This window comes from Trichechus manatus, unplaced genomic scaffold (assembly GCF_000243295.1).
Source record: "Trichechus manatus latirostris isolate Lorelei unplaced genomic scaffold, TriManLat1.0 scaffold00201, whole genome shotgun sequence".
NCBI classification, from domain to species: Eukaryota; Metazoa; Chordata; class Mammalia; order Sirenia; family Trichechidae; genus Trichechus; species Trichechus manatus.
In genome coordinates, this window is record NW_004444137.1 from 1,197,644 (window position 1) to 1,216,601 (window position 18,958).

The 18,958-nt window shown below is 38.7% G+C and overlaps 1 protein-coding gene across 1 annotated transcript in view; it reads right to left on the minus strand.

The window, feature by feature from the left end:
- LOC101351015 (contactin-associated protein-like 3) overlaps nt 1-12,616 on the minus strand; it is a 230,626-nt gene extending 218,010 nt beyond the window's left edge. Inside the window, exons 1-2 of the mRNA XM_023742135.1 lie at nt 12,577-12,616; nt 11,468-11,661 (exon numbers count right to left, since the gene is read on the minus strand). Of these exons, the coding sequence (XP_023597903.1) occupies nt 11,468-11,661; nt 12,577-12,616 (234 nt within the window). The remainder of the gene's footprint in view (nt 1-11,467; nt 11,662-12,576) is intronic.
- Nucleotides 12,617-18,958: the final 6,342 nt, after the last annotated feature.

The window sequence follows — 18,958 nt, forward strand, 5'->3', positions numbered from 1 at the left end:
GGCAGCCTACCACATCAATCTTTGCCATGGAAGCTAAATACACTGTGATGGTTGATAGAATTGAAATGCATGGCATTTGTCCTCACCTGCATGGTCTAAGATTAATAATGCCACTAATCTTGACAATTTTTCGCCAGGAAACTTGACCTTTAAGCAAGATGGTAAACGGTGATACTTGACTATGGCCCCAGTCATCCTGATTAACTGAAACAGAGGACTTTTCAGTTTCTCAATCATTTATTGGTGGGGAGGGGTAGGAGGTGGTGACGGGGATAAAAAAGTATGAACCTTAATTAATACAATTAAGAATAAGCATGTATTAGCAACCTAATTTTAAAAATTAATTAGGTAAAATTAGTTTCCTGATTTTAAAAATCAATATTTAATTCAGAACAAGAGTTCTGTATATAAATAGATACTTCCATAAGACTTAACAGTTATTCATCTCAATTAATGTTTACGTTAACCTGGTTTGGACAGTTTTTCTTAGAATTAGCCGAACGTTAATATCTACTTCTGATCACTTGTTTGGTGACTTTAAGTCAGTCAGTCCTAAAGTCTGTTACAAATTCTCTACATTTCTTGTTGTTTTATCTAGTGTTAGAGATCTAAACAGTTCTTGATTCAATTTATATCAACATTTGCTGAAGGACTAAATAAGCAAATCAGAGATTTTTTAAAATTTTAATAAATCACCATCTGTGAACTTATAACAGGTAACAGAGTTCTAGGAAATTCAAATGAAAGTACAGTATTTTTATGAAATAATGCGCACCCTCTACGTTGGTTTGCCAGCTGCACCCTGCCCTCACGAAGTATTTTCATAAGTGTCACAGTGCTGATTTTTTTTACATGTTGCTGTAAAAAATAAGCATAGTGCACTTACAAATATACCTCGCAGAGGAAGGGCGCAGTTGCCAAACAAACATAGAGGGTGTGCGTTATTTATATAAAAATGTGGTAATTGATTATCTAAGAATGATTATTTTGTAGGCATTTATTTAGCATTGTAGATTAGCTATGTGCTAAAGTAATGACTCTTTAACTTACACCTTTCCTTTTATGATGGCAACTCAGGAAAAGAAAAATAGGTACATAACATCCTTGACCTAAATTAAATGGAAATTAAACCATACTTTTTTTTTAAGGCTAATTTTGCTGCTCCTATTTTTGTTTTGTGTTACTGTTGTAAAAATATATATAGCAAAACATTTGCCATTTCAACATTTTTTACATGTGCAACTCAGTGACATTAATTTGATTTGCCAGTTTGTGCAACCATCACCATTATCCCTTTCCAAAAGTTTCCATCACCCTTAACAGAAACTCAGTGCCACTTAAGCAATAACTCCCCCTCGTCCCCTCCCTCCTGCCTCTGGTTAACACTGATAAACCTTGCTTTCCATACATTTCCTATTCCAGATACATCATGTTCATGAGACCATACAATATGCGTCCTTTTGTGACTGACTTAATTCGTTCAGCATGTTTTCAAGTTTCATCCAAGTTGTAGCATGTATCAGGATTTCATTTCTCTTTATGGCTGAATAACATTGCACTGTATGTGTATATCACCTTTTGTCTATTCATCTGTTGATAGATATTTGGGTAGTTTCCACCTTTTGGCTATTGTGAATATTTCTGCAATGAACATTGGTGTGAAAGTATCTGTTTGCATTTCTGCTTTCAATGCTTTGGGGTATATACTTAAGACTGTAGACCAAGAGGCAGTCATTCAAACAGAACAAGAGGATACTGCATGGTTTAAAGTCAAGAAAGGTGTGTGTCAGAGTTGTATCCTTTCACCATACTTATTCAATCTGTATGCTGAGCAAATAATCCAAGAAGCTGGGCTATATGAAGAAGAACAGGGCATCAGGATTGGAGGAAAGCTCATTAATAACCTGTGATATGCAGATGACACAACTTTGCTTGCTGAAAGTGAAGAGGACTTGAAGCCCTTAATGATGAAGATCAAAGACTATAGCCTTCGGTATGGATTACACCTCAACTTAAAGAGAACAAAAATCCTCACAACTGGACCAATAAGCAACATCATGATAAACAGAGAAAAGATTGAAGTTGTCAAGGATTTCATTTTACTTGGATCCATAATCAACACCTGTGGAAGCAGCAGTCAGGAAATCAAACAATGTATTGCATTGGGCAAATCTGCTGCAAAAGACCTCTTTAAAGGGTTAAAAAACAAAGATGTCACTTTAAGGACTAAGGTGCCCCTGACTCAAGCCATGGTGTTTTCATTCGCCTCGTAGGCATGCAAAAGCTGGACAATGAATAAGGAAGAGCGAAGAAGAACTGATGCTTTTGGATTATGGTGTTTGCAAAGAATATTGAATATACTATGCACTGCCAGAAGAATGAACAAATCTATTTTGGAAGATCAGCAAAAAAGAGGAAGACCCTAGACGAGATGGACTGACACAGTGGCTGCAACAGTGGGCTCAAGCATAGCAACTATTGTGAGGATGGTGCAGGACCGGGCAGTGTTTTCATTCTGTTCTACATAGTGTTGCTATGACTCAGAGCCGACTGGATAGCACCTAACAACAACAACAACACCTAGGATTGGGACTGGCTCATATGGTAATTCTATATTTAACTTTTTGGAGAACCACTAAACTGTTTTCCACAGCAGCTGCACCATTTTATTATCCCACCAGGAAAGGGTGGAGATTCCCATTTCTCCACATCACCGCCAACAACAGTTATTTTCCTTTTTTTATCATTGCCAACTTAATGGGGGTAAAGTGATATCTCACTGTGGTTTTGATTTGCATCTCCTTAAACACTAACAACCTTGAGCCTCTTTTTATGAGTTTACTGGCCATCTGTATATCTTCTTTGGTGAAGTGTCCATTCAAGACTTTTGCCCATTTTTTAATTGGATTATTTATCTTTCCGTTTTTAAGTTGTAGGAGTTCCTTATATATACTGGATATTAAAGCATTATCAAATATATAGTTCACAAAGATTTTCTCCCATTCTGTAGGTAGTCTCTTCCTTTGTTGATAAAGCCCTTTGACATACAAGTTTTTAATTTTGATGAAGTCCAGTTTACCTATTTTGTCTTTTGTTACTTAAGCTATACTTTTAATGATTAAAAAATGTTATTTTTTCTCCACTTGACAAAACTTCTTCATGCTACACCCTTCCATCAGTTGTTCCATCAACCAATTACAAATATTCTGCAGATTTTTACAACATCCTATTTTAGAACGTCTGTTTTATAGCAGACTATGACTTAAAGATATTAAATATTATATATGTATTGAACATGTAAAAATGCATTAAAATTTATTTTAATATTCAAAATTTATGCAAATAAAATTTAATTCTTCCAAAAGAAGCACTGATATGTAATCAGCAATAGAAGTTATATCACTGATGCAGGATAATTTAAAAATTAATTATGATTCCTAAGAATTCCAAAGAGATGTACAGGCATGAATTAAAATAGGCCACAAGCTCCTGACATCCTATTGGGGCATTACCTGTGTTCCTGAACATGTCCTCCGTAGGGAGGGTCTTCGTTAATTGTATTTTTAAATGTTCAATGTCTTTCAGAAATCTTACTTAACCAGAAGACATAGAAGAATAGATTTATTTTATTAATCTAAAGCAATGCTGAGGCAATACAAACTAATACATAATTGAGCAAAAGCAAAATAGATTGTATATGACTTGTTTGATTCTTAGACTTCACATTATTTAAAGAAATAACGGGCATACTGATGCAAGAGGCGGGGCAAGAAGGCAGAGTAAGTACTCGCTCCCATTTATTCCCCAGCAACTAAACCACTGAACAAAGAATAAAAACAAGCACAAACTGAGAGCTCAGAACTCCAGAAGGCAGCTGAACTGTTAGAGAGTTGAGGTGAGTCCAAAGGCAGAGGAGAGGAGGAGTGGGGGTGGCACATAAGCCAGGAGATCCTAGCCACTGACACCTGAAGGACTCAGCTCATTGAGGCCATTTTCAGATGGGGGTGGACAACAACCCAAAGAACATAGGATGTAGCAAAATTGAAGAAACAATAGCCCGATTTTTAAGGCAGTGCAGATTGGCTGTGGGAGTTTGCAGGACACACATTTGGGAAGGGGTGAAGGGAGACTGAGGCACAGTGAGTGAGTGCTGTTGAATCTCACCAAGACCTGAGGTGGATATGTTCTAGGACCTAAACATATGGAAAAGCCATGCAACACAGCCTTTAGCCAGGGTGAGAAAAATACTTCTGACAGGGAACACAGAGGAAAACAACTGTCTTCCTGCCCACAGTGGGACACAATGAGAGAACCTGTACAGGGGTGCCTGTGAGGGAAGTACATAAGCACTCTGCACCTTCACTTCAGGAAAGCTGAGTCCCACTACTTACCTCCTTGTCAGTGGCCAGTGATAACCCCCATACATGTACACTGAGCTCCAGAAGCTAAGAACATTCCAAACTTTGCATAAGAGGATGAAAGAAACCAACCCCAGGGTACACTCAGAGCCACAGCCAAAACCTTAAAAGACACATCAGCAAAATGACCCACCTCAGGGAGAAGCAGCAAAAATAAGCACTCAGAGACTTAAGCACTCAGATAAAACCCGCAGACAGAACTCCTGACTCAACGAAGGAAACACCTAAGGACAAGAGCGCCCTCTAGTGGTTCTGAGAAGATACCAAAAATCCCAAGCCCATTGCCAGTAAGTCAATTTCAACTCATAGTGATCCTATAGGACAATAGAACTACCCCACAGGGTTTCCAAGACTGTAATATTTACAGAGTTAGATTGCCACAACTTTCTCCTGTGGAGTAGCTGGTGGGTTCAAACGACTAACCTTTTAGTTAGCAGTCAGAGCTTAACCACTGGGCCATGAGGTCTCCTTAGGAGAAGTTAGCAAAGCTAAATCAGAAAACTTAGAAATTGAAATATTTTTAAAAGATATCAAAATGTCCCAAGTTTGACAAAAATATTAAAACACAAAATCAAGGGAAACTTAATAAGGAAATTGAAATTATCTTTAAAAAAAAAAAAACAGTAAGAATTACGGAAATTGAAGGATAAAGCAACTGAATTAGAAAATGCAGAGAAATACTCAACAATCAAGTTGAACAAACAGAAGAAAGAATAAGTGAACTAGAATACAGAGTAACTAAACTTACCCAGTCTTGAAGAAACAAGAGAAAAGAACAAAGAAAAGCAAACAAAGTCAAAAGGAAATATGGGATTCAATTAAGAAATCTAACATTAGAATGATTGGAATTCCACAGCACTATGAAAATAATAAATGCATAGGAAAAATTTTCCAAGAGATAATCATAGAGATTTTCCCAGAACTGCATAGAAAACCAAGCCTACAAATACAGAAAGCTACACAAAGTTCAATTAGAATAAATACAAAAGATCAATCCTTTGCCACATTCTAATAAAATTCCTGAAAACCAAAGACAAGGAGAGAATTCTGAAAGCAGCAAGAGAAAAACACAATGTAACATACCAAGTGTCCTTCATAAGTATCAATGCAGACTTCTCTCCAGAAACTTTACAGGACGGAAGATAATGGAGTTGCAAATATTAAATATTGAATGGAAACAATTGCCAAGCAAGAATTCTTTACCCAGGAAAGGTGTCATTCAAAAATGAGGGGGAAATCAAGACATTCCCAAATATACAGAAGCTCTGGGAATTTGCAACTACCTGACCAGCTCTGCAAGTATTACTCAAGGGATTTCTCCAAAGGGAAAGGTAAGAGCATTAAACAAATACACAACCCTATGCACAGGAAAAGAAAAAATAAATAAATGAGAGTGAGACCCCCAAAAACGCAATAACATGGGCACTCATAAGGACCAAGTATATATTTTTGGGGAATAAATTTAATAATTTAATTCCTCAGGAAATACAATCTCAAGTTAGCAAGAAATAAGAACAAAATAAACCTATCAGGTATAGGAAGTACAATGATGTTAAGGGAGACTCACCAGCAGAATTGAGGGAAGTAGTAGGATACCAGGAATAGATTTAATATGTTAATGTTATAGGTGAACTGTTGTTCATATATTAAATGTTGTCACGATTGCAAGTTGTGTGATGTGATATGTGTGGCAACCATTATGAAATCACTTAGAAAAAATACATAGAAGAAGGAAGAAATAAAAAACACTCATCATAAGAAAGCAGCCAGACACAAATAATAACAGAAAAAATGAGAATGAAAAGACACAGAAGATATGAAACACTCAAAAAACAAAAACAAAAAATGAGGTAGACACTTCATTTTCAGTAATAACCTTAAATGTAAATGATCTAAACTCCAGATGCAAAAGCAGAGAGTGGCAAAATGGATAAAAACACATGGTCTATCTTTTTTTTTCTGTCTACAAGAAACACACCTTAGACATAAGGACACAAACAGACTGAAAATAAAAGGATGGAAAAAAATATTCCACGCAACCAATAAACAAAAAAGAACAGGGGTGGACATGCTGATATCAGATAAAATAGAGGTTAAATCAAAATCTATTACAAGCGATAAAGAAGGACGTTACAGAATAATAAAGGGATCAATCCAGTAAGAAGACATAACAATTATAAATATATGTGTACCTAACATCAATGCTCCAAAATACATGAAACAAAAACTAACTAATACAAGAAGTTATCCACAATAATACTTGAGCACCTCAACACACCACTTTCAATTCTAGACAGATCATCTCACTAAGGACATTGAGAACTTAACTAAAACCGTAAGCCAATTTGACTTAATGGAAATATAGGTATATAGAACACTCCACCCATCATCAGAACGATATGCATTTTTCACCAGCACACATGGATCATTTTCCAGAACAAACCATATTGTAGGACACAAAACAAGTCCCAAAAAATTTAAAAAGACCGAAATCATACAGGGCATCCTCTCTGACCATAACAGTATGAAGGTAAAAATCAACAACAGGAAAAATAAGGGGGTAAAACAAGAAAGATGGATACTAAATAACATACTGCTAAAAACTACTGGGTTATAGGAGAAATCAAAAGTGAAATTAAAAAATTCTTACAGTCACATGAACATGAAAACACAACATATCAAAACTTTTGGGACACAGCAAAAGCAGTAGTCAGAGGAAAATTCATAGCAATAAATGTCTACATTAAAAAAGAAAAAAGATTGAAAATCAATAACTTAAAGCAACAGCTCAAACAAATAGAAAAATTAGAGCAAAAGAAGACTAACACTACCAGAAAAAAGGAAATAATAAAGATTAGGGCAGAAATAACTAAAATAGAAAATAGAAAAACAATAGAATCAACAAAATCAGAAGCTGGTTATCTGAAAGGATCAATGAAATAGATAAACCACTGGCTAGACTAACAAAAGAAAAAAAAACAGAAAGAGGCAAATAATCAAATTAAGAAATGAAACTGGAGACATTACAACAGATCCAAATAGATAAAGAGGATCATAAGAGATTACTAGGAAAAACTGTACACCAAAAAATTTGAAACTCTAGATGAAATGGACAAATTTCTAGAAACTAACACAGAGAGAGAAAATCTAAACAGACCCATTACAAAAAAGAGATTGAAGATGTCATCAAAAAATTGCCAACAAAAAAAATCCCAGGACCATGGCTACACTGGGAAATTCTACTAAACATTCAGAGAAGAGTTGATACCAATTCTTCTTAAACTCTTAAAAAAACAGAACACTCTCTAAATCCTTCTATCAATCCAGCATAACCCTGATATCTAAACCAGGCAAAGACATCACAAAAAAAGAACATTACGGACCAACATCCCTCATTAACACAGATATAAAAATTTTCAACAGAAGTCTAGCCAACAGAAATCAGCAACATATAAAAAAAAATACACCATGACCAAATGGATTCCTACCAGGTCTACAATGGTGGTTCAGCATTAAGAAATCAATCAATGTAATCCATCACATAAATAATACAAAAGAGAAGAACCATATAATTATACCAATTAATGCAGAAAAAACATTTGATAACATTCAACACCCTTTCTTGATTAAAAAAACCTTCAGCAAAATGGGAATAGAAGGGAAATTTCCAGGGCTTCGAACTAGATCCTTCAAGTTTGAAACCCTGCTGAGAATCTGCATTTCTAACAAGTTCCCAGGAAGTTATACATAAGAATCACCTGGGGATCTTGTTAAAATGTAGATTCCAATTCAGTATATCTGGAGAAGAAATGCAAATTCACAGCAGGAAACTTGTTAGAAATGCTAATTCTTAGCAGGGGTTCGAACCAGAAGGAACTGGGTTTGAAGCCCTAGAAATTTCTCAATATAATTAAAAGCATATAGGCAAAACCAACAGCAAACATTATACTCAATGGAGAAAGACTGAGAACCTTCCATTTGAGAATGGAAATGAGACAAGTATGCCCATTAATCACCACTTGTATTTAATATTGTACGGGAAGTCCTAGCCAGTGCAATAAGGAAAGAAAGAGAAATAAAAGGTATCCAAATTAGAAAGGAAGAAGTAAAACTATCTCTATTTGTAGATAACATGATCCTATACATAGAAGAACCCAAAGATTCCACAGGAAACTACTGGAACTAATAGAAGAATTCAGCAACACTGCAGGGTACAATATCAACACACAAAAATCAGTTGGGTCCTTTACACTTAAAAGGAGTATTCCTGAAAAAAAAAAAAATCGAGAAAACAATACCATTTACAATAGCCTAGGAATTAACCTAACCAGTGACAGAGAATACTTATACAACGATAGACCAATGGAATAGAATTGAGAATCCGGAAATGAATCCAGCCATCAATGGAGAAATGATTTTCTACAAGGGTTCAAAGTCCATTCAATGGGGCAGCAACAGTCTCTCTAGTAAATTGTGCTGGCAAAACTGGATATCCACTTGGGTAAAAATGAAGCAGGACCCATACCTCACATTATACACAAAAGCTAACTCAAAATTGATCAAAAACCTAAATATTAAACCCAAAACTGTAAAGTTCCTGGAAGAAAACATAGAGAGAAAACTATGGGTCCTAATCTTATGTAAAAATAGGATAACAAACATTAAAAATAAATGCAAGAATAGTAGAAGACAAAACAGATAGATAGAACCTCATAAAAATTAAAAACTTATGCTCATCAAAAGACTTCATGAAAAGAGTAGAAGGCAACCTACAGTCTGGTAAAAAAATCTTTGGAAGCAACATATCTGATAAGGGTCTAATCTATAAAATATATAGAAAACTTCAACAACCCAACAACAAAAAGACAAACAACCCAATTATAAAATGGGCAAAGGACATGAGCAGAACCTTCACCAAGCAGGACATCCAAGCAGCCAACAAACTCATGGAAAGATGCTCTTGATCATTAGCCATTAGAGAGACACAAATGAAAATGACAATGAGATGCCACCTCACCTCCAGCTAAAACTGCACTGATAAAAAAAAAAAGATAACAAATGCTGGTGAGGATGTGAGGAGATTGGAACCCTTATTCATTGTTGGTGGGACTGTAAAATGTTGCAACTACTATGGAAAGCAGTATGGTGTTTCCTCAAAAACCCAGAAATAAAACCACCCTATGATCCAGCAATCCCACTCCTATTTGTATACCCTAGAGACCTAAAAGTAGGGACACAAATATGTCTATGTGCACACCTATGTTCTTTACTGCTTTATTCACAATAGCAAAAAAACAGCAACAACCGAAGTGCCCATCAATGAAGGAATGGATAAGCAAAATGTGGTACATACACACAGTGAAATACTATACAACCATAAAGACAATGATGAGTCCACGAAACATATTATAACATGGATGGACCTAAAGGGCAGAATGCTAAGTGAAATAAACCAAGCACATAAGGACAAGTATTATACGATCCCTCTTTTATCAGAATATAAGAATAGATATGTATAAAGAGACTAACGTTCATTGGTGGTTACCAGGGGGATGAGGGGGGAGGAGGAATCACACTCTAGATCTTAAATACTTGTTACTCTTGGTGATGGGAAAAGTGGCACCAAATGTGGGGGCAGTGAGCACAGCAAGACCAAAGTAAATGACATCACTGAGAAGTGCTCACGAGAAAAGGATGCCCGTACCAAAGAATTTGACATGTATAAGATGGCAACAACTCCGACAAAGACCAAAAAATGAGTCTAGGATCCCATATGGATGGGTATAGGCATATAGGTATACAAGTAGGTACAGGTGTATACATATGTGAGAATAGACAGAAGTATTTATATGTATGTGCAGATACAGATATGTTGGGCAGACACATATATTCACTGAAGACACAACTGCAAATACTCCTCAGACATAACCAAACACCTTCCAAGATTGGTTTACTAGGTATGAAGGCTTAGGACCATAGTCTCATGGGACAGCTCAGTCAATTGGCATAACACAGTTCACAAAGTTCATGTTCTGCATCCTAGTGAAGTGAGTAGCGTCTGGGGTCTTACAAGCTTGAGAGTGGCCATCTAAGATACAACTATTGGTCTCGACTCGTCAGGAGCAAAGAAGTAAGAAGGTGACCCAAATCTCAGAGAAAAAACAAGTCTACAAGGCTGATAACCTACATGAGCCATAGCCTCATCTACTCTGAGACCAGAAGAACTAGATGGTGCCCAACTACCACCACTGACCATTCTGACCAAGGTCACGATAAATGGTCCTGGAGAGAATGGAAGAAGAATGTAGACCAAAAGTCAAATTCTTAAAAAAAAAGTCCAGACTAACTGGACCGGATGAGACCAGGGGACTCCCTAAGACTATCATCCAAGACACTCTTTAAACCTCGTACCAAAACTATTCCCTGAGATCACCTTTCAGCAAAATAGCAGAGTGGCACACAAAATAAAGGATAGAATCTGTAAGAAGAGTGCTGTATCAAAAAACCATCTGTATGACACAAAAAGGTCACCAGTTACTTTAAAGCAAAGATAAGAAGGTAAGGGGACAGGGAAACTAGAGTACTGGAAATGGAACAACCAGAACACAATTAAAGAAAATGTTATCACACTGTGAAAAATGTAACTAATGTCACTGAACAATTTTTGTGGAAATCACCAAATGGGAACATAACTTGCTGTGTAAATGTTCACCAAAAAATATTATTTAAAAAAAATCCTTGTGTAGCATAACAGGAAGTCAATAAATAGTGTCTAAGATTAATAAATCAAGAAATGGCAAAAATAAAAATGGAAAGATGTTTTCAATATTTCACTGTGTTATGGAATTGTTTCATTTTCAGTGATTTCATAAATTATACATGGACAATGTATTTTAAAATGCAATAAGTATCTTACACTCACTTGAAATCATTTTCAAGTAATTTATGAGGTTCGTTTCTGTATGCGATCTGTTAAGATTCGCAGCAACATGTCATAACTGGCATAATTCACACTCTGACAGACTGTGTTTTCTAATAAAGAAACATACCCAGATGCTCCCCTCTCGTCGAAATTGCTTCCAGTTCCTCCCGCTGTCACTGAACATCAGGAGGTAGCTGGTCACCCAGTCGGAGCTCCCATATCCTCCTTGGGTGGCCACGGCCGTGACCTCTATTCTCTCTCCAAGGTCAATCTGCAGCCACTGATATTTATTTGACACGAGTGGGGACCAGCCACCAGCTCCTTTTTGTGGAAATAGAAACAAGAGGAATGGTAGAAAGAAAGAAATATTTAAAATCTATATTATCCTGCAAGAATGTGAACATAAAGGAAATTTAGGAAAATCACAGTTTCATAATCTGGAATATTTAACTTATCATAATTACACTTATAAAAAAAAATAAAGAAAATCACAAATTAAGTGTAAGTGAATGAAGCTTACCTTAATTTCTTTCTTTTAGAGGCGGTAACCCCTGACTCTGGTGTTTGGAGGTCCCACTAAGAGGTAAAAGTGCTTAATTGGATAAGTGGGCAACCCAACACCATGCCGGCCATGTCAGTGTTTAGAACTAGGATCTTTACTGGCCTTTACGCACGACCAGCCCTTTGCTGTACATAAGGGAAAATGCTGAGACCATGGCAGAACTAGGAAACCATAATTCGAGATTCCTGAAAACTGGAAGTACAGTGTCGAATACTAGAATAAGATGGCTGAGACACAGCCCTGCACTCAAGGTGTTTACAGACTCATAGGAGAAACAGACATTTCAAAGAAAGATTCCAAATGCAGTATGGCAGAGGGTGGCAGGAGGTCGCCGGGAGGAGGCTGGTTCTGAGCAGGGAGGGAGAGCTCTAGAAGGGCAGTAGGGAGTTGCAGGGAAAGCCCCATCGAGAGAGGGGTGCCTCAACTGTTAGGAATGATAAGCAGATTGCCAGGTATTCAAGACAACAGGTGCATAACCACAATTACTGTGCTTTCTCTTTTCCAGTGCTCATCTGTGGGGTTTAGAAATTAACCTTGCCCAGAGAATTTGGTCTTTATCCTCCACTCCTGAGAGATCATCTCTAGAATCTTTTGACAAGGACTGCACACCACACCTGACAGGTTTTGCCAGTGAGGTGACTCTGGGGTGGGCTGGTCAAGTCAGAGGGACCCACCTCCTGATATCACCTCATAATGACCACTTGATGATAACATGGCAACAATCCTCAATACAAGCTCTGGACATTAATCTCCATGACTCTCCATGGTTGGCCAAAGACCTCTGCTCTCGGGAAGGTGATGTATTCTTTTATGGATGCAGAGGCTTCATGCTGGGAACCCTCCCAGATCTCACTCTCTGCGACTCTTCTTTGTGTTGATCCTGATTTGTATATTTTATAACAAAGCTGTGGAGCCTTGGTGGCGCAGTCGTTAAGAGCTCAGCTGCTAACCAAAAGGTCGGCAGTTCAAATCCCCCAGCCGCTCCTCGGAAACCCTATGGGGGCAGTTCTACTCTGTCCTATAGAGTTGCTATAAGTCGGAATCCACTCGACAGCAAAGGGTTTGCTCTTTTGGTTTATAATAAAGCTGTAATCCTAAGTACGGTGCTTTCCGTGAGTTCTGTGAGCCATTCTAGAGAATTCTCGAGGGAGTCACGGGAGCCCGCAGGTCGGAAGTGAGAGGAGCCTTCAGTTCTCCCCAGCTTGTGGCTGGTGGCTGAGGTCTTGGGCAGACCTGGCAGGTTGGAGGACTGTGTCCTTTAATGTATGAGCTCTGACCTAGTTCCAGGTAGTTAGGGTCAGAGGAAGAGGCACTGTACGTGCAGAACTGAAGCTGCAGGGAAGTGAAAAGTGGGGTGTTTGATCTATGTTGATATTACTATCCTCCTAATGTCAGAACAGAAGAATTAGGAGTGTCTGAGGAGCCCTGGTGGCGCAGTGGTTAAGAGCTCAGCTGCTAATCGAAAGGTCAGCCTTTGGAATCCACCAGCCGCTCCTTGGAAAACCCTATGGGGCAGTTCTACTCTGTCCTATAGGGTCGCTATGAGTCAGAATCCACTCGATGGCAAGGGGTTTGGTTTGGTTTTTTTGGAGGATGCATTGTTGATGTGTTTTATTCTTCTGGTTTGTTAGAAACATGAGTTTTTTTATTTGCATTTCAACTTGCCATATAGAATTTTCTGATTTTAAAGTAATATGTCAACATTCTAAAAACTCGGAAATAAGTTTTAAAAAAAATTCTTGAACCGTTATCTCTCTAAATAGTCAATATCTAGAAACAGAGTATCTTTTAAAGAATCCCTAATATAAAGAAACTAATTTTTTTTTTTAACTTTTCCCCACTGTTCTGACATCTAACTTGAGGCTCCAATAATAAGGTCTGACATTTTAAACAAAATGTACTCTTATTAATTTATTTATTGACATTATGTATCTATCTTCTCAGTGCCCTAGTAGCGTAGTGGTTAAGAGATGGGCTGCTCACCAAAAGGTCAGCAGTTCGAATCCAACAGCTGCTCCTTGGAAACCCTATGGGGTAGTTCTACTCTGTCTTATGGGGTCGCTCTGACTTGACAGCAATGGGTTTGGTTGATGGCGGTGTGTCTTCTCATTAATAGCAAACACCCATGCCCTGCTTTGCAAAGCCATTAGTACCTTGCCGAGTGGAAAGTACTTGTCCAGAGATGTTTGACATGATTACAAGACAGTCTGGCAGGAAGTGGACAAGTGGGGCACACCCACTGGGATACCTGGAGGTGTCAGCAGGAAAGTGTAGACACACCTGTTTGTTGGCTACATCTTTGTTACAGCACCACATGATCTACTGCTTCCTTGTTGTTGTTGCTAGTTGCTGTGGAGTCGCTCAGACTAGTGGCAACTTTATACACAATGGAAAGGAAACATTGCCCAGTCCCGCGCCATCTTTATGGTTATCGGTATGTCTGAGTCCATTGTTTCAGCTATTGTGTCAATTCATCTCATCGCGGGCTCTCAACTTCACCAGCCTTACGTCCTTTTCTAATAACTGGTCTTCCCAGATGACACGTCCAAAGTAAACTCCAAAGCTTGAGAATCCTGGGATCTTTCTGAGATTTCCTCATTTCCTGCAGTGAATCTTGGTTCAAAAGTATGTTTTCCTCTCATTGTACCACAAGCAGAAGGCTTTTCTCTTTGCTCCAGATTCTTAAATGTGCTGTGGTTTTTGTTGTTATATAACACATTTTTTAACTTGTTACATTAAAATAATTTCAGATTTATAGAAGAGTTGCAAAGATAGTATAGGGAATTCCTGTATACACTTAATCCTGCATTACCTAATGTTACCATCTTGCATAACCATGGTACACTTATCCAAACTAAAAAATTCACATTGATACAATGCTACTAATGAAACTACACACTTTACTTAGATATCTCTAGTTCTCCTACTAATAGCACCATTATTAATAAAATAATAATAATAATTAATTTTATAATTATTGCAAAGAAAGTTAGGAATGAGTTGTCACCATTTGACTGATCATTATAACTTGGAGGCTCTGCACTTGAAATTGTATATGAATCACATTAAATCTCTGAGAAATTACTAAGTGTCCTGTTTCCACGCTCGTACGCGTTGTTGTCATCAAGTCAGTTCCAACTCGTGGGAACCGTAACAAAATGTTGCCCAGTGCTGCCCCATCGTCATGATCCTTGGTATATTCCAGTCCATTGTTGTGGCTACTGGGGACTGCCTTCATCCATAATGTTCTCATTGACTAATTTTTGAAAGATCACCAGGCCTTTCTTCCTAGTCTGTCTTAGTCTGGAAACTCCACTGAAACTTTTCTGCTAGTATTTGAAATATTGGTGGTGTAGCTTCCAACATCATAGCAACACGCAAGCCACCACAGTACAACAAACTGACAGTTGTAAAGAATGTATTGATGGTAGAGTTTTTTGCATTTCACAGTCTTTCTGTGGTATTTTTATTCCTTCTTAAAGCTAGGAAAGATAATTAACATAGGTGTCCATGTACAGAAGCACTACAGAGAAAAAGTATCAGTGTGTTTCTAGCTGATGCCCTAGGACCGTGTGTACTGTACTCATGAGGAGAAACCCAATCACTCCCACAAACGCAGCTTTATTCCTGCCAACCAGCTGTTAATATCTGCAGTTAATCCACCTCGAACATTTCACATTCCTCACCTATGGCAAAGAGGTACTACTGGCATACAAATTAAGCTCTTTTGTTAACAAGAGCCAAAATCCAAACTTGTTGCCTTCGAGTGGATTCCGACTCATAGACACTCTACAGGACAGAGTAGAACTGCCCTGTAGGGTTTCCAAGGAGCGGCTAGTGGATTCAAACTGCTGACCTTTTGGTTAGCAGACGAGCTCTTAACCACTGTGCCACCAGGGCACCAATAAAGTAACAAAACTTCGGATTCTGCTGTGCTATGAGGCAATTCATTTCAACAGGATAACAGAGTCGTGGGAGTCTCAAGATTCCTGCTGGGGGACAGTGCTGAGCCTCTGTGCATTCTCCCATGCCTACTGTCCATGCATGCTGCTGGGGATGACACTTTTCCTAAAATTTAATAAAATGTTGAATGGAGAGAGTGGGAAATAAAAAAACACCAACCTGAGGGCTGTTAGAAGCATGGCACAGTTTTAATGGCCAGTATGGGAAACCACTGTAGTGTCTCGGGGTGGTGCAAATGGTTAACATGCTCCACTGCTAACCAAAGGTTGGTGATTGAAGTCCACCCAGAGGTGCCTCGGAAGAAAGGCCTGGAAATCTACTTCTGAGAAATCAGCCATTGAAAACCCTGTGGAGCACAATTCTACTCTGACACACGTGGGGTTGCCATGAGTCAGAGTCAACTTGATGGCAACTGGTTGGATTGGTTTATGGGAGATTGCTGTTGTGTAATGGAAAACAAACACAAAATACACTGATGCTGGGGTCGGAAGAGGTGGGCTTATTACTGTGGCTACTACCACAAAGTAACAGTGCACGTCGTTAGATCTTAAACTAAACCCATCAGCCTAATGGTTGATAGCGTCTGCCTAAATAATGCTGCAAATCTTTGATGAAGAAAACACCACATGGGAACCAACAACCCCTGAAATACAGCGGTAGCATTAATTGCTATTCTTTGATTACTAATTCTTTTATTATTATTATTTTACTGCAGGCATTTTAACCAGTTTTAAGTGTCTAACTGTGTGGCATTAATTATATCTACAATGTTTTATAACCACCACCACGATTTATTTCCAAAACTTTTCCATCACCCCATAAAGAAGTCTTTACCTATTAGCAGTCCCTCCCCATTCCTCCCTTCTCCTAGTCTCTGGCAAACACTAACCTACTTTCTGTTTTTATGGTTTTGTCTATCCTGGATATTTTATGTACATGGAATCATAGAAGATGTATGTCTGGCTTCTTTTATTTAGCATTATGATTTCAAGGTTTATCCATGTTGTAGCATATATTTGAATTTCATTCTTTCATAGGGCTGAATAACATTCCATTGTATGGACATACCACAGTTTGCTTATCCATTCATCTGTTCACAACTTGGATTGTTTCCGCTTGATGGCTATTGTGAATAACGCTGCAATAAACATTGATATACAAGTATCTGTTTGAGTCCCTGCTTCCAATTCTTCTGTGTAGATTCCTAGGAGGGGAATTATCTTTGAGGAACCACCAAACTGTTTTCCACAGTGGCTATGCCATTTTACAAACCCACCAGCAATGGATGAGGGTTCCAATTTCTCCATATCCCTGCCAACACTTGTTATTTTCTGATTTTTTTATTATGTTCATCCTACTCCGTCTGTGGAGTCTCTGGATGGTAGAAACAGTTAACATGCTCACCTGCTAACCAAAAGATTGGAAGCTGGAGTCCACCCAGAGGCATCTCCAAAGAAAGACCTGGCCATCTACTTCCAACGTATCAGCTGTTGAAAACCCTATGGAGCACAGTTCTACTCTGACACACATGGGGTCACCATGAGTCAGGCTGGACTCGATAACATTTTGTTTTGTTTTGTTATTTTTTAATTGAGTGTGAAGCGGGATCTCATTGCAGTTTTGATTTGCATTTCCCTAACGACTAACGATGCTTGAGCATCTTTTCATGTGCTTTATTGGCCATTTGTATGTCTTCTTTGGAGAAAAGCTTATTCAACTTTATTTCAGTTGGGTTGTCTTTTTGTTGTTGAGTTGACTGCTAAATCTTAACCCAGAAGAAAGGGCACGAATTTTGCCCTCCAAGCTCTTCCACTCTCCTGACCACAGATTTTTCTCTCTCTACTGCCCCTCTCCTTTCTCCTCCACCTCCATCCCTTTCTGAAAGGAGGCCTTCATCAAATGAAGTGTCACAACTCTACACAAACAGAAATATGTCTGTCCAGAGGGGCCAACGTACACAGCACAAGTTTCTAGAGTCTGCAAGTTCCTCCATCACCAAACCATCCTTTCCTTTCATAAGAAAAGTGTGATTCATATGTCTTAGGGCTACAGTGAGGATTCAACAGGAAAAATGCATGAAGCGCCTTATAATTTCGCTCACAGGCATTATCATGGAATTAATAAAGACAATTGTTTCTACAGTGGTGGTTATTATTACCATTGAATCCAGGTAAAAGAGTAGCCAAATCAAGGATGTTGAGCTTTGTAGTTGTTTCATTACTGAATGATCCATTGTCTGCCATGTTCCACTACAAAGTTCTTGCTGTTGCTGGGAGCTGCTGTTGAATCACCCCCAACTCATGCAACCGTGTGTACAAATGTTGAACTTAACACTGCCAGGTCCTGTGTTACCACCATGATTGGTGAGGGATCAGACCACTGTGCTACAGAGTTTTCACAGGCCGATTTTTGAAAGGAGATTGCCAGGCCTTTCTTCCTAGTCCATCTTAGTCCAGAAGCTCCACTGAAACCTATTCAGCGTCATACCAACACACAATCTTCCACTGACAGACGGGTGGCAGTTACACTTGAGGTGCACTGGCCAGGAATCAAACCCAGGTCCCTTGCATGGAAGGTGAGACTCCTTCCACTGAACCACCAGTGTTCCCTTCATGGGTGTTACCACTTAATTCCTATAAGCACCCAGTAAGTGGAACCAGCTTTATTGTCTCTGCTTCGTAGGTGAGAAAAAATCACCATCATTTAGGTTCATGGGACACTATTATATTAAATATCAGCTCACTTCTGAATTGCTGGACAGAGGGCTGTGGGGACCATGGTCTTGGGGAACATCTAGCCCAATTGGCATAACACAGTTTATAAAGACACTGTTCTATATTCTGCCTTGGTGAGTAGCGTCTGGGATCTTAAAATCCTGTGACCAGCCATCTAAGATACTCCACTGGTCTCACCCCTTTGGGAGCAAGGGAGAATGAAGAGAACAGGATACAAGGAAAAGACTAGTCCAAAGGACTAATGGACCACAGCTACCAAGGCCTCCACCAGACTGCGTCCCGTACAGCTAGATGGTGCCCGGCTACCACCACTGACTGCTCTGACCAGGATCACAACAGAGGGTTCTGGACAGAGCTG